The following is a 22211-nucleotide window of genomic DNA, read 5'->3' as shown; positions in this document are numbered from 1 at the left end:
CGCTGGTTCCATCCTGAGAAAAGTGTGTAGCTTTTTGATGGTTCGAAACATGGACCTAGCTGTGGTTTATCATTCGGCTTTTAATAAAGTACTGACTAATGAAACAGCTGGTCTTAGTCAGTAACAAAGCAACACAAGGCATCACACTCCATTCTACACTCAACCTTCACTCATATTTGTGTTAAAATACGCACATACAGTAGATGGCTTCCCCATCTCGAATAATAATAATAACGAGTATTGAGTTACAGTTGAATCACAGTTTTTTTGTCAATTACGAAAAGTTATTTTAATCTATGAAAAAATGTGTTCATATAAAAGGCCTACAACATAACCTCAATTTGTGGAGGAATAAGTGTAGTTGGTTTTTGAAACCTCTCTCCATTGCTTGAAACCCCTTTTGAATAATTGTTTGAAACTCCTGTACTACTTTTGAGAAAAGTTTCCAAAGTACTGAAACTGCACATTTTTGTACAGCTTTTTGTTATGCTGAGCACCATTGTTAGAAGTAGAAGACTGGTGGGGGATGTAGGGACGTCATAGTTCTCTTGGTAGGTTTCAGTTTTAGATAACAGAACTTACAAACTACTCTCTTTTATTGACATTTCTTCTGATTCTTACAAATTATAAGGGATTTATTATTCAGGTTTACACACAGATGACTTGAGGGGAAGACTGAAGAGTCAAGATAAGAACTTCATCTGTGACACATGTGGTCGTAGGTTCGCCTTCAGCTGTTTGTTGCGTGATCACATCAACACTCACACCGGCGTCAAACCTTACCTCTGTCAGGAGGTAACTATCTGTATTAATTATAGTTTACACTTTCTCTATCTCAATTTGTAATATTTTATCATGAGTGACAAATTTGCACTTACCTGTTCACCTATCCAAACATAACTAAAGGTTCCTCTACACTCTTGGCCAAGGTTCTTATCTCCCGCTTTACGGTGACCGTCCACACTGCAGCGAGTCCATACCACAAGTGCAAGCACTCCTTGAAGGTTCTAATGGTTCTAAAAAAATGGAGGAGGATCTATCAGATGCATCAGCTTTATGTGCTGCAGCATATTGATAACTTTTTACCAGAAGTCGTCTAGCCTCAGCGAGAGTGAAGAGTCGACTGTAATTAGAAGGCGTAAAGGTGTCCTGATATGTGTTGCTATCTGTGTGCTAAGCTTAGAACTAATACTCTTGGCCTCGGGTTAGACATCATAGATTGAGGGTTCAATTCCTGTCTTGCTCAGGTCTAATATGCGAGGGTTTTAGATGTCTCTGGAAGACTTTGGTGAAAGCAGCCAACCTAAAGTAAACAGTTGACCTGAGTAAGGGTACAATGTGATAGGATGGATGGCTTCTTTGTGGCTGTATCTCAAATCAGGCATTGTTAGTGGTTTTTTTTTTAACCTTATGGCGTTTTCATTGATATTTCGTCATAATATAGAACTTATTTAGAGAGTAGATTGAAGAGAAATGTTGATTTTTAACTTACATTTCTCTTCAATCCCTCCCTGAAAAATTTTCTCACGTAAGCTAGCTAATCCCTTTTCAAAATAATTCCCATCATGTTTTACAGTAAATTTAGTGATGTGATGTATAGTTTCCCAAAGTTTTGTGTACAAGTGTTTCTTTCTTATGCAACAAAGTGTTACTCTGCACAAATAACATGTGTGTTGTTCACAGTGTGGTAAGGCGTTTTGTCAAAAGTCCACGTTGAAGCAGCACACAAAGACACACAACGAGGTTCGGCCCTTTCAGTGTGCGGAGTGTCCGCAGGGCTTCTACTCCAAGGGGGACTTTGTCAAACACCAACGTACACATACTGGCGAGCGGCCGTACGTGTGCGAGGTAATCATTACAAACGTCCTAACTATCTAACTTAACTAAATGGCTTTTGGTGGACCAAATGTTTAGGAATACAGAGTCTTCAACAAATGTGTAGTGAGTACATAAATGTTGGATTATTTTGATAAAGTGCATGGTAAGTATGGAATTGGTGCTGATTTAGCTACCTCCAGTTAAAGGTTTTTATTTTAGTCCAATCAGAAGCGCTTGGATCAGACCATATGAGGGGAAACAAAATCAGACACAATCTTACTTGAAAACTGTTAAAGGCTATGAAATACTGTAAAACTTTGCTAAGAAAACATAACGGTGTTTTCATTCACTCATTTGTTGTGCATTGGCTTAGAATGCCACAATTTTGACCTCTGCAAAGGAATAACAAACAAAGGCTTATACCTGTGTTGCTGACAAAACGATTTGCCGAAGAATAAGTTAATTGCAATTTGTTTTATGAAAAAAAATAGAGCACATCATCAGGGCGGTACGCTTGATTTTTCATTGATAACATGACACTGCATTTATTAAATTCGACAATTCAGATGCAAATTTATCAGCAACAAAAATATGTTGTCATGTTTTTTTATGACTATCAAAATCGTTTATGTTTGTTGTCTTTTAATGTGTGTATTGTTTTCAAATCAAAATCACCATGTTGACGAGTGACCTTGTATGCGTGTATTGCGTAGGTTTGTGGAGAAGGATTCTCGCGCAGCTCTCATCTGGTGATCCATCGACGAACGCACACTGGAGAAAGGTATTGCTTAGTTTGAAATACACTCTACAATATGTTAAGTGATTTGTCTTTTGTGTTGCTATTCCTATCCACAAAAATGCACAGTTAGTAGTCTTTATAGATCCTATTCAACCATAATTGTTATTGAATTATCTATGTGACGTGTGTAAAGTTATGAAGAATCTTTTTGATCATCCTATCGATAATATATACTCATATTCATCAAGCGTATTCTGACAATGCTTATGATTGCTAGATTCAGTTATTATTAAATGATTGTTACTGTTGTTGTTGTTGTTGCCGAAAGACCTCACGTGTGTGATGTTTGTGGACGAGGGTTCGCCAAGCGAGGAGATGTCGTCCGTCACCATCGAGTACACACGGGAGAACTCCCATACCTCTGTCAGGTAAATACTCTACTAATCAACCTGAAATATTTATTATTGTTGAACAAAAACAAAAGGTTCTAGGTAGGAATTTTGATTCTTGAAAAATGGGGAATAGAAGCTAGTTTATCTGAGAAAACGTCCAGATGGACCATACTTTTGATAACCCAAAGAAGTGAAAACTTACAATATTTTGCCCCCTAGAGGTAAGTCAAGTGTAGGCAAAGACAGTTATGGACAAAAAATGTTTTTAAGGGTTTTGTACATATCTTGCATAATTACTATTTCGACTTTTGAAGAAATCTGCTGTCATCATATCCAATGTACTCTTTTAAGTTGTCCTGCATTGAAAGTGTACTGGATCTTTTTGCCAAACTAATATTTACTACGTCCATACCTCGATGTTTGTAGGTCTGTGGTAAAGCGTTCCGACAGTCGACCCAGTGCGCCAACCACATCAAGAGCCAACACCCAGACTCGCCTGCGCCCGTGGCTCGTAACCCTAACCCGCTGGTGCATGTACACCTGTCGTAACTAACTGTGAGTCAAACAACTGGTTGTGAACGTAAACGTTGCCTTATAAATTTTGAAGTAGACATCCAATTTTATTTGGACTAGTTGTAGCCTTTTTTATCCATATCATAGTTGATTGAGTCTCTTAAAGAGCGTGTTGATAAAAATTACTCTAATATGTTAATTATTTTACAAAGCCAAATTGAGGAGCTAAAATGCAAACCGTGTTTTGTCACAGTTTGTGTACTTTTCAGGAAGCACAGAAAACTGAAAAAAAAGTTTTGGATGGAAGGATTTTATTGATTTTTTTTTTTACTTGTTGACTGCACTTCTAGAAAAGTACCCAATAGCCTAAGGTTTTATCTAGTTATATATTAATTTAATCATTTAAAAAATGTTATAAAGTTTGGACAAAACACGTTTTGCATGGACCTTTTGGATAAAACACGCTTTGAATGGAACGTGTTGGGACAAAACACGTTTTGAATTAAAAATGGGTTTAATGTTAATTTTAAAAATTAAACATTACAATGGTTAAGAATTGGCTGTTTAGTGCTCTAAACATTACACATGTAATATGTTTAGTATCAGTTTGAAAAATTAAACATTAAAATCAATAAAAGTTGGCTGTTCAATGCTAAAAACATTACAAATGTATGTAACTTGTTGAGTAATAATATTTAAAAAAATTAAACATTATTTTGAGATCCTCCGCACAAACATTAAGTAGGTACTCATTTAAAGTAATAATAATAATTACTAAGAGTTGGCTGTTCAATGCTTTAAACACTACACATGTAAGTGGGCTATTCATGGGTATTCATGGGCTAAGCAATCACACTCTTCTTCATCATCAAATTCATCTGCTTGTCCTTCGACGATTGGTGCATTAAAAAGGATCATGTGACCAAAAGGGCTGCATCCATTGGCCAGTTGGACAAAACACGCTTTGCATTACAGCCACCTGAGGACAAAACTCACTCTGCACGAACACCCAGTTTTCAATATCAGTTTTAAATGGGAAAAAGCTTATTTCGCCTGAAAAGCAATGTTACCTTGAGTGGAAATGGAGAAAATAAATTAGAATCAATCATCAGCTGAGTTTTGAAAAATATTGGACAAAACACGGTTTGCATGTTAGCTCCTCAATTGTAAAGACAATCTATTGTAAGTATAGTTTATTTGATGTCACATTAAACAAAGTACCAAAAACTGAAGGTTAAAGATTTTAATAGCTCAATTCAACTATCCATTGTCAAACCAAAACAATTCTACATGGGAATAGGATGTCTACTTCTATACTTCTATCAATATTCAATGATTTCAGCTATAGAAGAAATTCATTGTAGTGTTAATGTTTCAGTTATGCCTTATCGGGTTGAATCTGCCTGTCTGTAGTAGAAGGCGTGAAAATTCAGGGGTTTCAGGAAATTCATATTCTTTTTTTAAGGGATTCGATTAATTTGAAGGATTTTGAAAATAGTTTTTCAGTTAGGTTAAGCTTAATATAACTTCTGTGATATTGGAATGAAAATTAATGTGTCATTTAGGTAATAAATAGCCCGGAATAATGTAATTAAATTTAAATGCTAGATTCCTTGGGTAAATTTTGTTTACTTGATTAAACTAGTACAATTTCATAGGCTCAAGGAAAAAAAAACACTTTGTTAGAGTGTTAAAAACTTAACCCTCCGAGTGTCCCTAGTTTTGGCCTTAATGTCTGCCTATTTTTTGCGCATTTGCAAGGTTTTATTAAAACGGATCTGAGAAGCTTAAAAACAATGTTAATTATACTGTTTTATACCATTTTGTTTGGAAAATCATGGGCTTCAATATTATACATAAAACATAAGGAACATTTGTTTAAAAAAAAATGTTTAGGTAAAAAAAAATATTTTGGAAAATAAAAAAAAAAAAATAAGTTCGCGCTCAATGAAATTGTGTAAATTATAGGCCTATAAATATTTGAAAATAGCCACTTTGTTCTAAATTTTATAAGGATTACAAATATATGATAATATAAGGAAGTAGATTTGCAAATAAATAAGTTATGGGCAAAAAACAGATTTCAGTACATAGCGTTTAGCTAAGAATACATAGCCTAACCATAGCTAGGAATCTGGCTGATAATTTACATCAATATCACTACCTACTTCTTCAGGATCATCAACCAGCCCTTCAAAATCACTTAAATCTTCTTATAATGCCCCACAACCACGTATATCACTACTTTTGATTTTTAACACTAAAACAATGATAAACGTAATAAAAGACATCAGTCATCAGTGCGAGGTTAACCAAGCTGTTTACAAATACGCACGTCAGCTGTCTGCTACAATTATGAACGGCCCGAGAAAAAAAAGCGCTTAGAGACAGACCTCGGGAGAAAGCTTAGAATCTGCCAAATAAAACGATACCTAACTCGATCCAGTTCAATCCAATTTTGTCAGTCATAGAGCCTTCGCCGTAAACAGTATTTGTGAGTTGAAATTTCGACACAAAACACTACACAGAGTGTGTTATGTGTAGACATTTCAACACATAACACTCGGAGGGTTAAAAGTACTCACTTTACGGTCTGAACTGACTGAAAATATTAGCATCAAAACCCTTAGATTAAGTTTCATGTTAGTGAAAGTAGAATTTATACATACAGTATTTTTACAGTTTATATTTCATGATTGAGATGTGCATATTTATTTATTAATCAAGAAACAAGTATGAATCAAGTGATTATAATTATTAGCCTTGTTTGAAGCGATAGATTAAATTATTATGCTAGATAGATGTTTAAAAATTTTATTGACACTCATACCATCACTATAGCTTTAGTTCTATTAATAATATCATTAATATCAACTAGTTGTTCTGAGAGAACACAAAGAAGATATGATGATTCTTCACTGCCATGTCCAATGCAAACTGCTGGTTGATTAAGTGCTTTTTCTTGATATAAATTAATTTTATCATTGCCAATGTCACAAGGAAAATACTCTAAAAATGTGTTTTTCCCCAGTTGGAACACACAAGGCTCCGTCCAAACTCTATGGTTCTTGTGTCTCTTAGTAATATACACAACGTTTCTTTGCAGCATCAATTGCACTGTAGTAAACAGAGTAAACAATTGAAACAGAATTTAAAGGTTTGAACACTATCGCACATTATAAGAAAAACTTTCTGTCAATTCTCTTGATGCAACATTGAAATCTATGGTAGAATCAAAAGGTTAACTCAAGGTAAACAAAAGTAAACAATCAAACCAAAACAAAATAAATCTAACAGCTGATATATCTGACTATTTTTAATGTGATTAAATAAATACAGCCCTTTAATTGAGGTTCCTGCCCTTAGGTTTATCGAAAAACTGATATTTTTGGGCAAGTTTCAAATCAAGACCTTTCAATCAAGTATGCAGTTGTTAGGTGTACGGCTTGCAGTTTTCTCAAAAGTTCAAAACTTTCCTGGCTTTGTGTGATTTGCTATTGCAACAACAAAGTAATTTATTTATAATCATCAATTCCAAAGAGTCCATTGTTTGGTGTTTTCTAAATTGAAATTGTATAGTCTTTCATTATCATAGTACTAAATTTTTTAGAAATTACTTTGATTAAAATTTGGTTTCTATTATTAAGTTATTTGTAAATCCGTCCGTTGTACTTAATGATGCTTGTATATTTATTGTTTTGTTTGTGTTGTTTTAAATTTAATGGTAACATGTAAAACCATTAGAGTGAAACTTTAAAAAAATACAACCTCATTTTTATATTGTAACGCTTTATGCTCTTTTAATCCTGAATGTTTTAGTTTTGCACAGTTTACTGTTCTGTTGCAGACCTATAACTGTCCTGATTTCAGGTTTTCCTATTCCCAACATTTTTCAATGGTTGCCTTGTAGTGTTAGTCGTATTGTAGGTGCAAATACAAAAACAAAATATCTTCAACATACTCTTTGAAGAAGTAATATATTGGGAAGAAGTATCAGTGTTGTGGTTTGTGACCTCTTAGTGTGTCTATAATTGGAATTGAACCCCTAAACTCTAATTTTCTTCTAAGCTAGCTGAGTTCTATCCCTTTTCAAAAAAGATCTAATTTCCCATTAAGGCAGTTCCTATGAGAAGAAATACATTTAACACTAGAAGCGAGGGAAGAAAAGTTGATATTGACACTAACGGTTACTGTTCTCATTACCCTGTTAAGTTGTGCTCGCCTTACAATGAAAAGGTCGCCGGTTCGATCCTTAGAAAAGTCAGAAGTTTTTTGATGGTTCGAAACTGGACCCGCTGTTCCTGATCATTGGCTAAATAAATGATCCTGGCTAGAAAAAAAAAACAGCTGATCTTGGTAAAAAAGCTACAACGGAAAATAAATAACACATGAATATCTATTTTTTTCTTTAAGAAAAACTTGAAAAAGTTTAATAAATTATACACATATTATACAAAAAGCTTAAATGTAAATCTTAAAATGTTGTACTACATTGGTGAATTTTGTACACTTAATTTAAGTAACTTAATACAGTACTAATCTCCAAAAATCGCTATAAATCTCTAGCAATCTGTGATAATACTAATGAGTTTAGTTTAGTTTTAATTTGAATGTGTTTTGCAGTTCTAGACTACATGAATAATCAAAAGCCTATCTCAATACACCATATCTCTTGCTTTAACATTCACTGGGTCTTGTATGTTTTACAATTACATATTTTGGAAAAGGCCTTTAACCCATTTGCATCGGATGACGTACCAGTACAACAAGTCAGTGATATATACGTACTGGTACGTCATCCATGAAATTTGAAAATTTTGTTTTTTAAAAAAATGAACCATTTATACCTACAGTATATACTTAGAATATTTAAATTTATATATCAAAATATTATGTTCCTTGAATGATTACATATTTACGTAATACAGGCAGATATTTAACTATTTTTATGAAAAGTATTAAAAATAGTGAAAACATGTCCTAAATACATATACATATTCATATAAAATATTTAATTTTATATACATTATATGTTTTATATTATTTTCAGTTATAAAATACTATAAAAGAAAATAAAAAATGGTCTAATATTTTTTCAGGCAGGTATATGTATCTATTTTTTTGAGAAATATATAAAACAGTGTAAACATATTCTAATCCTAAATACATATACATATAAAAATTCAAAATAATATAAAAATATAAATTTTATTATTATTTTCAGCTATAAAATACTATAAATCATCATAAAAAATAGTCAAATGCCTATTTTTTAATTTTTAGTGTTTCAGTGATACTGGGATTTTTGGTAAATAAATAAAACAGTGCAAATGGGTTAAATTATATGCATATGGAAATTCTGCATTTAGTTGACAAGCTCCACATAATTTAACAACTCTTAAACATAAATACAATTTTTAATCACAAGTTCACTAGTTCTAAACTTTTAAGTTATTTGCTCTTTGAAACTTATGAATCATCTAATAACTATTTGGCACATAAGGCTTTAATAATGTTTTATAACAACAGCACAAAATTAATTACACTAAGGTTTGATCCGTTCTTTTTCTTAGCACTATAAAATGCGTATTATCATTATATGTGTGTTTGTGGCGTATTATCATTATTCATTTCCTAAAATAAACCTTTTATTCTATCCTACTAAATAAAACAAGCCAAGCAAACAATATCCAAAACAGTTCAATTATCCTAAACTTATGCTTAATTGTCTTTATATCATTTTGGAATTTTTCAAGAAAGACTTAGTGCACTTAATATGTAAAATAAATCTAAAACACACACTTAACCTTGTAAATATCAAATCTCTTAACATAACTAATGAGCTATGTACCTTTAAAAATTTATCAACTCAAATAGAGAAGAAGTTATTATGTCGCAGTACAAATGTAACATTACTAAATCAGCCATTTTGTAAAAAGTAAGGGGTTTTCATAAAACAACTTGTAGTCTAAATCATTACTTTTGATGATTTGGGCTGTAACATTCTAGGGTTTTTGTTCATTCAGAATTATTATAATTTGTGATTTTTTTTACAAAAAGGCTGGTACAAAACCAGCCATTACAAAACAGCTGGTGACAATCATGCTTTTTGAAATAAAATCCCACAAACAGCAAAAAGGCTGAACTTAATTAAATCAATTAAGCCGTTTTGTTTTACAGTCGAACCTCTCTAAGACGAATTTCAAGGGGTATTGGAAAAATTTGTATTATCAAGGATTTGCATTATTTTGTATATTTACCGTCTTGTGAGTAACAGTATAAGCGTAAATATATGTTTTAAGTGTTATAAGACGTTTCTTTTATTTACTTTCCGTTGAAAACTACGTACAGTACTATAGAGGTTAAGATCGTGAGAAATTTGTCTTATTGAGGTCAAATTCGTCTTGTAGAGGTTTTGTGCTAAGAATATTCGTTGTACACAGGCTAATCAGTCCTAGCCCATGCCACAAACAAATTTCGGGGTTTATGGAGGTCTTATGGAGGTTTATAACCTAATTACTATGTTGAATAGAAGTGTTTTAGCATTGATTTTTATGCAAGTTTCAAGGGGATTTAAAAAAAAATGTCTTATCGAGGAATTTGTTTTACTGAGGTTCGTTTATAACGAGGTTTGACTGTATTCCTAAATTTCTTTAGTTTTATTGCAATTTTGGAGCATTTTCTGCAATAAGGTAGCATCAAAAAAAAACCTAGATATTTACAAACTGGCTGATATTATATACTGTGATATGTATATATTGTTACAATAATCTCGGTGAGTTGTGTTTTTTATTTACGAATATTCTAATCATTGTGCTACATACATTTTTCTTTGTTCTTAACCATTCAAGACTACTTCTTCTAAGAATGTATTTTTTAATGTCCTTAAATCATTCAAAATTGAACCAATATAAGACTTCAAAAATTGCACAACTATCACACAAACATCAGATATCTTTGGTTTTTTTCGAACTTAAACTGTTAAATGCACTGTGGTACTGGAATATAGCAAGATTTGTACTCAATTAAAACTAACTACCTCAAATAATAATGTAAAAAAAAAGAAAAAAAAAGAGCTACCATAAAACACACAAAAATAATATATTCTCAAAATAAAAATCACAAGTCCTGTACAAAAACTCAAGGACAAACATCATGTTTAATAAACATTTAAAATATTGGCCCCGAGCTGAGATCTGAAAGCATCATGAGATTGAGATTTTATCTCATTTCTTTATAAACACACATTACAAATTTACCTCGTTTTGTACAAAAATACCAATTAAAAAAATATATAAATATTTTTAAAATCTACAAAATAACATCACCAATTTATCAGAGATCAATGGTAAGGCACAAAACCATTTTCTACTTGCTTAAGAGACTAAGCATTTCTTCATCGTCGAATGTCAAAAAGTCCGAGTTATTGAAGGTAGTGTCGTCAAAAAGGTGTTTTTCAATGTCATTGTTGAAATCCAAGTCTGACAAACCTGCAAAAAATTAACCAGACTACTATAGTTTTTCTTCTTTGTCTTAAATGTAATTGTGTAATTTTTCCACAAAGTTTACAGATAATTATGTGACAGAATAGTGGAAATAGGTTTGTCAACATGCAAAAAATAAATAACCAGTCTATAGTTTTTCCCTTTGTTTGAAAATCTAACTGTTGTTGTTTTTTTTTTTTTACAAAATTATGGTGCTTGCAGATTTTTGTTGTGATTGGAATAGATTATTATTATTAATTATAAAAAAAAATACTTATTTACAAATTTATACAATTTTACAATTTACAATACCACATGGAAATAGTTTGTTATAGTTCTGTAAATTGATGAAATGATGTAGAATCTATCAAAAATTTAGTGGAAGAAATTTTCATTTTGTATATAATTTATTTGTGTCTTTGCCAGTTTATGAATCTCAAACGCTTTTGGGAAAGCGTTCCCAACCTGACAAAAGTTTTTGAATGCAGGTGATTGAACTTTCCCCTCTTGCATAGAAGCCCAAGACACTAACCACTTTGGTAGCAACACATTCATTATAGGTTAGTGAATTCTAAGACTAGGTTTATATCTGTCAAAACCAACTCACCAGCCGACTCGTTCTCAAAAAGTGGCTCGGTCGTCTCGTAGTTTGTGTAGTCGACAACCTCGGTGTCCGATATTTCCTCTACAAACTGGTCATTCTGATTATCTGAAAAAATTCAATTGGGACTTGTCAATAATAGGCCTATTGTAATTGTCAAATGATACAACAAATTGAATTGTCAAAACATTGAAAAATTAAAGAATCCTAATTTGTCATTTTATGAAATCACTAGTTTTTATTAGGGTAATTATTTATCTCAATTAAATGAGACTACAATTTTAGATCCAACTATACAAAACCTATACCTTCATTTGCAAATTTTTATTGATGTGCTGGGATCGAACTCATCAGCCTCAAATCAATTTCTGAGACGCTACCGCTAGGCTAGCGACAACCCAAGAATTTGTTAGCTCAAAAAAAAATGATAAATTGGATTACCCAACCACCAACCCATACTGTGTTTTTTATTAATGTGTTATTATAATTGTATAATGTCAATACATTGTACACCCATACACCATTTAAGTTGAAATCGTCACTACTGAGGCACATTAATCCCTACAAATATTTCTGCTGTGTTAATTACTTTTTTGGGATAGTAATCATTCTTTAAAATATAATTCAAACTCACATTCTTCTTCTTGGTAGTCACTTGTGCTCTCGGAAGCTGAAAAAAATCAATAATTGTAAATGGACTTGTAAAAATAAACACTAAAAATTAGTTACAAAACTAAAAACTGCTACACTCTTTTATTGTTCTAGCATTACTATTCTTCTATAATCCTGTAGTGGTGGCAGTGGTGGGGGTTATGGTATGGTGTTTTTGGGGAGGGAAATTGGGGAAAAATGGGAAATTTTGTGATGACATGATGGGTAATAACGAATGGGTTTGAGAACAGCTATGTCTGACCCTCTTCGATTTTAGCAAGGTTATTGGTAGCAGATTCAGCACCCTTAGGTTAGGGTCAGACATAGCTATTTTAAAAACCCATGCGTTATTACCCCTCATGTCATCACTAACTTACCCAAAAACCCCATACCATCACCCCCAACGCTGCAATCCATGTTTATCAAATCATTGCAATCCAGGAATTTAAAAGGTCACGAATGAGCCTTTGTTTGCCATGATTCCACACTTGAGTAGAATTTCAGCTCAGGCTGTTCAGTAGTTTTTCGAAAAAAGAGACACACAAACAGAAAATTATATATTCTATTAATTAGATTAGATTAGAGGCTATAAATTATGTTCTACTTCTGATGGGTTTAAATTTACCTCATTGTAACATTTAAAAAAATCATCTATAGTAGTTTTCAACATATAGGCTATACCATACAGGGAGAAACATACAGAGAAATTTCAAATTTTAATTAGTAGTGTAGTTTAGTAACAGGGATCCTGGCAATATTTACTTGTACTCTTGATCTCTAAAGGCGGATTTCTTTAGCTGCCAAATACAGCTGCGTTTTTCGACACCAAATAATCTTCACTCAAGCTTTAGGTACAGCTGTTTTCCTAACTGCCGAATTTGTCAGGTGCTATACCATGAATACGAAGGGCACACAATATTCACAAAGACGCAGACGTATTCAGTAGCTAGGAAACCAGGCCTTAAATTATACTACGGTATCAAAAATGAAATACTCAATAGAAATATTTTTTTAACATACCATATGAGTTAAGCCTTTCCCTCTGGCGCTGTTCTATGTTTGATATTGTCACCAAAGGCTCACTTGCAATCTGAAACAAAATGTTTACGATATAAAAACTATCGTAGTTAAGTTGTGTTGCTAAACTTAATTGTTAAAAATAAAATAAAATTTTCATCACACTATTTTAAGAATATCAGTTGAATACGGAAAAAGCATTTTGTAGCTAAAAGTAAATTCAATGTCTGGTCCTAAGATGGAATATCAGAGATTTCCCAAGCATTTACGCAAATCTTAAAACATAACTAATATAATATTAGATATGTATGTAACTAAATATCTTTTAAACTGTAAAAAATATAATTCAATAATTTTACGTCAAGCTTTGATTTTAAATTCGCCCAATGTTTAATCAAACTGTGTGTTTAGTTTACAAACAATGCTTTGGAGTTAATTACTATATAAATGTGAATGATTCATAAAGTGTTACACTCTACAAATCTTAGTTTAAGACATTCCATAGTAAATTATTTTCTTACCAATTTCTTAGTTTTACAGATGGTTGTCCCTGTGTGGTTCTTGATGTGTTTTCTGAGAGAGCTTGGGTCCGTGTATCGCTTTCTGCACCCGGCGACTTGGCAAGCGTAAGGTTTCTGAAACAATTAACCATAAATTTGGCAATCGGCAAATTAATTTGATTGATTTAAAAAAAATTGATTGTGCTTGCTATTGCACAGAAATTGAGATAAAATCCTTTTAATATATCGCTTAATGATAAAGTCTAATAAAGTCATTTTCTAAACATCTTTCTGAGCAGTGGTTTAGTGGGGTGGGAGTGGCGTTCCCACTCAGCTTTTCCCAAAATTCCTCTATATTAATTAAGGCAACACAATATGTTTTTCCTGAGATTATGGTGAGCGTCCCTGTGCTGGTAAATTTTTGACTACACCACTGTTCATGAGGTTTAAGCAAATAGATTCTATCTAAGACAGACTTTTGATATCTCGCAAGGTGCGAAGACTTGAAGAAACAAGAATCAAGAATCAATTTATATTCATTGTTTCATATATTTTGATTTGGAATAAACTGTATGCTGCAATGGAAATGTCCTTAATCTTAATTCTATTGTATTGAGGTTTCAAGTGTCTTGTAAGGGTTTACAGTATAAGTGTGGAATTTACAAAAGAAGAAACACATATATTTTAATATCCGTATTTCAATTTAGAGCAATAAGGGTTCATATTTACCGTGTCGTAGTGAGTGCGTTGATGCTTGGCTCGGTCGGAGCTGTTGCTGAAAGCCTTGGCGCAGGCTGGGAACTGACAGCAGTATGGTCGCTCTCCCGTGTGTGAACGCTGATGTATCTTGAGGTTCTCCAGCCGAGAAAACGCCTTCTGGCAACCTGGGAACTGTATAGCGGCAACGTCAAATAAGTAAACCAAGGTTGTAAGATGACAAAAGAAATTAAAAGAGATTAGAATAATAGAAGACACAATACTGTAAGGTAAATATCTACACCAATTGGAAGAAGATGAACCTTGCCTGTTGCCTAAAGAGTCAAGGGTGGAAGAGGCTTTTCAGCACACCTGGGATATCGGTGTTGATGTATGTTCTGACATAGAGGAGGTACAGAGGAAACATCTGTGTCTAGGACAAAGCTCAACTCCACCCTCCTCGCCCTCGTGTACTACAACCCATAGGGTGGAGGAAGAACTTGGGTCATAGGAATTTTCGCACAGTGCTCTTCGTTCAGGCTCTTCCTTGCTCGTCACAAGTATATTTCCGTCAAAACATACCCGAGCTAAAAGCACACGGCAGTCCCATATGCGTGTTTCCTCTGTGCCTTACTTCTATGTCGTTGAAACTAGAGTCTATGAAAAATAATGCAATTTCTTAAAATATTAAATACTACCTACCCTTGACTACTGATAAAAGTAGATGTCAAATGTCAAGTTAGTTAAATGTAGGTCAGTTTTAGTGTACAATTCAACAAGATTGGAGTGTGCCGACACAGTGTGTGCTGATATTAATTACTGATCTCTGTTGAATACGCAAATTTTAGCTCAAACAAACCTGAAGGACAAAATTGAATAGAGCATATTTTATGTCAATAGTATGGAAAACAAAAAAAATTGAATTTAGACATTATCACAATCTTAGAGAATCATTTGACAACGGTATTCCCTTTCAATTAATAATTAGCTACAGCTGGTCCATATAGATAGGTTATCTACTTCAGTATCAAAAGACATTGCTATTATTCTATTTCAGTACTCACAGGACACTTGTTAGGTTTCTCGCCCGAGTGGACGCGCATGTGGATGAGAAGCTTGTAGCGAGCGTTGAAGGGTCGGGTTCTCCGAGGGCAGTCTTGCCACAGACACGCAAACTCGTCCGAGCGGCGCAACTCTACGTGTGTCTTCTCTATGTGACGAACAAGCGCTGCTTGGCCTACAAACACTGACCAGCAGTCTTCCCAGCGGCACTCCAGCAAGCCTGCCAACACAATAACATCAGTTATTACATATTTTTATGCCTTGTAAATTTTGAACCAGTTTGTGTTTTGTGCATTTAAAACCGTTTGTGTTTTTTTAAGTTTTTTTGTAAGTTTGCCGCCTGCTTAGTCAAATGGGGTTTCATTACATACTTCTGTACTGTTATGAGTTTTTACTGGACCCCAGTTGATTATAATTGGTAATAAGTCAATGAATCAATAAACGAAAACATGACCTCTTTTAGTTATGTGTAGTGATTGTTAAGTCCTTTCAGTGGGAATATATATCGGATTTGAACAGTTTTTTAATTGTAAGGTTAGCTTAGATTAGTATGGCGAAGAATATTGTACATCACTCGTTCAACATGAGTTTATTATACTCGTTTGGTAATCCCATACTCATCTGATAAACACCAATTTTCCGGACTAATAACGTAATATACTATTTTGCGTGGTAAACCATGTAATGATGAATTTTTGCAGGTGATAAACTTACAACAAAAACAAGTGATTTCACAGTCATGTAGCAAAAAATAAAAGAACACTGCAATTTAGAATATTAAATTAATTACTATATAACATAAACTTTTACAACCGTTTTACAATTCATATAATGAACAATCTATAACTAAGTAAAATGCTTGCTTTAATCTGCATCCTCATATAAAGTCACGAAAATATTTAATAGTTTGTTGCGAACTACAGTACTTCAAATTTAGTATAACAGTGATATACTTTATTATGGCCCTCCTAGAGAAAAAACATTATTGTGTATAGCATGTGTGCTTATGATAACATTTACAGTAAATACGATAACATAAATCGTTGCAATAATTGGATATATATTTTATTATTTGAGATTTTTCTGCCACTAAGAGGTAAGGAGTGATAGACAATCTGCTAAATAAGAAGATCGGAGAGTTCAAATGTCATGTCGAAGGTCAAATTCTAAACTTAGACACCGAGTACCAATGTACTTGATATACTTACATTTGTCAGTCTGTGGCTGAGGATTCGTCTGAGAGTTCATTGCCTCTCTTTGTCTCAGTTTGTCTAATAATTCTCCCTTTGACTGTTCCATCACAACCTAAAAAAGGTAAAATTTGATTACAGTAGGGTAACTGATTGATTATGTTGAAAATTAGATGGCAATAAGTTTAGCTTCAATTTTATTTTATTCGCCCGATTCTATAATATGATTAGGATTATGTATCCGTAGGGAAGGGGTAGGGAAGGCCATTTGAATTTTTTTAAACATTAAACTCATAGTTATACGAATATTGTTTGATAATTATTTGTTAGATATTGATATAAACAAACATTAAAAGTCTATAATCATTGACATGTGTATACTGATAGTAGATATGTACCAGCTGTTGCCAACCTTTTATTAAAAAAGAACAGCTGAATGAGCCAGTCACAGACTGTGCTAGGGACTAAAATTATTTTTCTACTTAGTTACTGAGATATTTGATGGAGTTGAGTTTTAAAGATGCTATAGCTGACAATAATTCTTTCTATCAGATTTACTTTAGTTAAAAAGTCTGCATATTTATAGTAATTTATATAAGCGCAATCTGTCGGTGGCTCATTTCAATTACGTCCATTTTTATTCAAAACTGGCGACAACTTTATCATAGGATGGAGCGTATAGTTTTATTAATATACAAAGCTATAATGTACTTAGGTACACCTTAAATCATTACATGTAAAATACATGGATAACAAAAACATAAAATCCTAGGCAATGCTTCGCCTTCCCTGAGAATCTATCCACTAATTATGAGCCCCTTTATCAAAATGCTGATACAGTAGAACCTTGATAAGAAGACCCTCATGGGGATGATCAAAATATGACTTGTTTTCAGTGGCGACTCCTTATAGAGGTTTGCAACAACATGCATTTAAGGACAATATAAAATCAAGGGTATTTGAAAATGGCACTTGTTATCAAGAGCCTCTTGTTATTGAGGGTCTTCTTATCGAGGTTCCACTGTATTTACAATTATAAAAGGTACTGTACCTGGTTCTCCGTAAAGTTTGTGTAGTAAGGAGGGTAGCTGTTTTCATCTTGTGCGTCTTTACACATTAGGTGACCATATCCCCCTCTGTTTTCTGTGCTTCCGTCCATCTGAAAAGGTATTATGAAATATTAGAAGTTTGTTCTCATCAATTGGTATGTGTTGAGATTTTTTTGCGTTTTGGCATCTTTATATGTCTTACAACTATTTGTTATGATGTTAGTGTTGTGATTAGAGAGCACAAGTTCTTACTTATCCACAAGAGTTTGCAATTCCCCACTTCAAATGTCATTGGATTTATTTTATTTAAATAAATAATTTTCTGTAAAAACTTTTTACCATGTTTCGTTTTGACAATTACTATATCAGTATCATTGTTTCTTAATTAAGAGCAGAGTAAATAACATGAGAGAATAAAGCACATGCTCTGCTGGTTTTTGAGAAAAGAAAATGATTGTAAGATTAATACGATCACTAATATTTAATCCCTAAAAATTAATTTGGAAAGTAAAAATTTGCATTATTTGTGAAATTTGAAAGTTTTTGTAGAGAGATGGAAATATAATTTATTTCAATTGAGTTAGTAACAAGTAACATATGAATGAAATAGCGAAATACTATATTATAAATGTATCTTAGATTTTATAAATATGAAAATAATAAACTAAAACAAATTTATAGATTTTTGCAGACAAAACTGAGTTCTGTATTTTATATGTTGTTAACAAATGTATCAAAATAATTCTTTTGAATAAAACAAGTGCTTTAAACTTAATTGTCGGATGCTAGAATAAGTATGCAAATAATTTCATCTATGTTATAATAAGAATTCCACAACTTTATAGCTTTATAAGAAGGAAAATTGAATTTAAAAACAAATAAAAATACTTTCTTTTGTACTAAATTTTTACTCTTTACATTTAACATCTACTCACCACATTGTCCAAATGCAGGCTCGTAGCAGATCCTCGAATGAGTAAATTGAAAGAGTCTCTCGCTCGATAGCACTTCTCCGATGGGAACGAGTGGATGATTTTTGATCCCGCAGGAAGCATTGTCTGAATCGGGGGCAAACTTGTCTCTTGACTCTCAAAGTTGTTGTTCACGTAATCTGGGGAAAACATTTCCTGCGAGTATTCTTGGAAATCTATTGAATTTTCGTTTTCGGTCGATTCGTTCGATTCGTAAGAAAGACTAAGATCTTGCTCACTGTCCAGCCACTTGAGGAAAGAGTCGGTACAGTTTATTTCGTTTATGTTTATGTTTTTCACGTCATCGTCTACAATAGAGGTTTCGTCGTACTGGAGTTCTTTTTTAAATGGTTTTTCGCTCGGAGTGTAGTACAAGTCTTGGTCTGGAGGATCGTAAGTGACGGTGTCGGAAAGTTGACATCCGTCGTAAGATAAGACGACCTCTCTCTCTGTGAAGACATCGTCCTCGACCTCTACGCCAGAGAGGTATGCCCAGTGGTCGCTGTCACTGGACGACGGAGTGTGGCAACTGTCCGAGTCAGAGCTCAGAGTCATCGAGCAATCTACTTCTCCGTCGTACGCCAGGTAGTCTCGATGGTGAACATAGCTGTACGCTTGTCTTTCGCACATCAACATGTCTAAAGTCTGTATTTCATCTAATAATTCTGAAACAAAAATATTAGTGAGTTACTAAAATGTGTGAATTACTATCTAATTTTAATAACTATGACAAATACGGTAGGCCTATTAATACTTTTAATACTTTACTTTGAAATGGCGACCCTACGAATGGCCAATCCTTCTTTCAAACTTTAGTCAGTGTGCTATTAATTACAGTGAATACAATTAAGACAGTATGGAGTGAACAGTTTCTTATCCTGAGAAGGTCAGAATTTAAGGGAGATTGGCGTGGTGTTTTGGACCTATTTTTCTACAGTATTTTTTTATAAAGTGTTAAACCTATTTCAAAACAAATGTCAATTATTTTGCTGGATATTGTCTGTGGCATTGAATTAGAGGAATGATAGATGACGAAGAAGATGGATCATTGTAAATTTCAGTTCCAATCCTTCAAATTCTAAAGACCAAGCAATGTTTTCATGTATTAAACGTACAAAGGAATAAAAAGAAAGAACAATTTTGGACTCTTCTCAATGTGTGTGGACGTTTTCAGATCAGAATCAGAGCACATCACCTATATTTTTGATAATAAAACTTCTTGACAAACACTTCTCTAAAATATGTAGGTAAAGCTGTCTTTCCTGCACCTAACCATTTGGTTAGATAAACATAAACCTTAGATGTAGGCCTAGTATATATTTCATTGCATTTATATAACCAACTGTATGCTATGTTGTGAACAAGGCAGTTTAAACTCATCCGACCAATTTTGCCCAACACAACACAGACGTCTTAATGAAGATTTTTGGCTAGGTTTGCTTTTTAATACTAACCATCAGGAATAAAGAAAATGAGGAAGTAGTGGGACCAATCCTACTCAGGGGATACACAGTGTTTTACTATTTTTAAATACAATCCAATCTAAATCAAGTTATAGCAGCCACAAAAAGCGTATACGAAGATTGGGCAATCGAAAATTCGTGATTGGAAGAGATTATAATAATAAGGTCTCCGTGATTGTGGAAAATGTTCACGGTTTAAACGAGGCATGGAAATGGTTTTAAAACTTTGCCGCGAACGCAAGAGACGATTGTGATGTCTGCGCGATCGCCGGAGATATTCGCGATAGTGCCGCGATCACGTAACAATATACAGTAAGAGATGATCGTGATGTCTGCGCGATCGCCGGAGATATTCGCGATAGTGCCGTGATCACGTACACAATAAATTAGTCATTACAGCTTGTTATAAATGTACATTTCAACTGCTGTATTTCATATGGCTACCTAAGCTAAATGCAGCGTTTCTATTAGTAACCAAGATATTCCAAAATCATAGGCTAAAAACCTACATAACAACAATTAATCATGAAAAAGTATTAATTAAAAATGTTAGCAGGTGCTAGACTTTGTAAAATTAAAATTAAACTTATAAAATATTGAACTCCGTTTTCCTATATGTTTTTATCTAAGAACCTTCAGTGAAATACCAGCTTTCATTTGAGTTATTGATTAAGATCAGACGTACCTTAAAGCATGCTGAATAATGCTCAACCCAAATTGTACCAAAAATGGAGTTATTTATCTAATAAATTATTTTGCTTGAAACCTTGACAGTAACCGTCGATTTCGTCGGGTTTCACCTAATCAGCTGTTAAGTTCAAATTTAAAAACTGTAAATAGCAATTTGATCAACAGCACCCAAATATAAAATACTGAATAAAAATCATAGCTTTGAGATTCCCTTATTCTCAAAACGATCTTTCCTTTAATAAAATCATGAAAATCTGTTTAGTGGTTGATTTGAAACCTTTAGGCAAAAACACTCCTTCACTTATTAAAATAATATTAGGCCTATAATAGTTTTTACCCCAAAAGAATGCAATGTTGAGTGGTTTTAATTGCTATTTTCAATCAATTGTAGAGCTTTACCTCGAAGACGCCATAGTTTCTGTTATTCTACATCATTATTGAACACATGTCATTTAGTCAGCTGATCGGTGCACCATTTGACCATGTGGCGTTTTGTTTGAATTTGAAATGTCAAAAATTTAGTTGAACAATTGGTTTGACCTCTTGACAAACTGGATGTTTAAACCAAATGTTATGAATAATCTGAATTGAATAAAGATTTCGCTGTTTATGTCCAAATAAAATACCGGCACATTGGTTATATAAAATAAACTGCAGAGAAATGCTGTCGACTCTAATTTAAACCACTCCTCTGGATGTGAATAAAATATGTGTAGGTACTCCCCTTAACCACAAAAAATATTATTAACCTTAAAACGTTTGTTAAGTGACATTTAAATGTGTAGTTTAAGGAAATTAGTACCCTGATAAACTCTTGCAATTATTTTGAGGTTCCCAGTAATTTGAAAGAAATGTTAATGTGTCCAAACTGTGAGATTAGACGTGTAAAATAAAAAAAAGGTAATAAATCCTTAGCTCTGATCTAAAGACCAAATAATCTTACTTATGTACTGGATTTCATTTGCTTTTATCTACATTCGTTTTTAAAGGAGCCAAATAAACACCTTCAAATGGAATGTCAAACTCCTGGAATTGTGTTAATGTTTTTACTGTCGTGTCTAAATATTAATTTTGTTTTGTATTGTTTTTTTTATGTTATGTTTTATGATGTAGGTAGTTGTGAGGATGGTGATTTTAATAAAAGTAACAATTCATATTTATCGAATATAGTACTTTGAAATAGCCTTACTAATATTTTAGAAATATAATTTTATCAATATATCATATCAATATCAATTTAAAATATGTTTCCCTTATTTTTATTAATCTTAATTATATCTTATTACAACTAAATAAAAAATATTAATTAATAGCCCATCAATTTGATCTACATTATATTTACTATATAACGACATAAACTTGATACTCACTAGTT

At 33.0% G+C, this 22211-nt stretch overlaps 2 protein-coding genes across 4 annotated transcripts in view; one reads left to right on the top strand and one right to left on the bottom strand.

The window, feature by feature from the left end:
* LOC128995098 (histone-lysine N-methyltransferase PRDM9-like) overlaps positions 1-15510 on the top strand; it is a 22724-nt gene extending 7214 nt beyond the window's left edge. The window contains exons 6-11 of one of the 3 annotated variants that reach the window (XM_054419998.1): positions 647-795; positions 1684-1848; positions 2532-2599; positions 2886-2985; positions 3376-3504; positions 15469-15510. In XM_054419998.1, coding sequence (XP_054275973.1) covers positions 647-795; positions 1684-1848; positions 2532-2599; positions 2886-2985; positions 3376-3498 — 605 coding nt within the window. In that variant the 3' untranslated portion in view covers positions 3499-3504; positions 15469-15510. Of the gene's footprint in view, positions 1-646; positions 796-1683; positions 1849-2531; positions 2600-2885; positions 2986-3375; positions 3599-6828; positions 7134-15468 lie in introns of those variants that run through there. The other 2 variants (XM_054419997.1, XM_054419996.1) reach the window with 2 other exon arrangements.
* Positions 10831-22211, bottom strand: LOC128995552 (zinc finger protein Xfin-like). The gene is made up of 11 exons (XM_054420569.1): positions 22207-22211; positions 18648-19348; positions 17715-17822; positions 16682-16778; positions 15476-15693; positions 14445-14606; positions 13737-13850; positions 13219-13288; positions 12182-12217; positions 11554-11655; positions 10831-10952 (listed from the first exon to the last, which is right to left on the bottom strand). The coding sequence occupies exons 2-11, from the start codon at positions 19317-19319 to the stop codon at positions 10831-10833; spliced, it is 1701 nt and encodes a 566-aa protein (XP_054276544.1). The 5' UTR covers positions 19320-19348; positions 22207-22211.

The sequence above is a fragment of the Macrosteles quadrilineatus genome, unplaced genomic scaffold, assembly GCF_028750875.1.
Source record: "Macrosteles quadrilineatus isolate MER2022 unplaced genomic scaffold, UCM_ALF_1.0 Scaffold_5__1_contigs__length_97177068, whole genome shotgun sequence".
NCBI lineage: Eukaryota > Metazoa > Arthropoda > Insecta > Hemiptera > Cicadellidae > Macrosteles > Macrosteles quadrilineatus.
The sequence above is the reverse complement of the archived record's forward strand: the minus strand, read 5'-3'. Positions and strand labels throughout refer to the sequence as shown.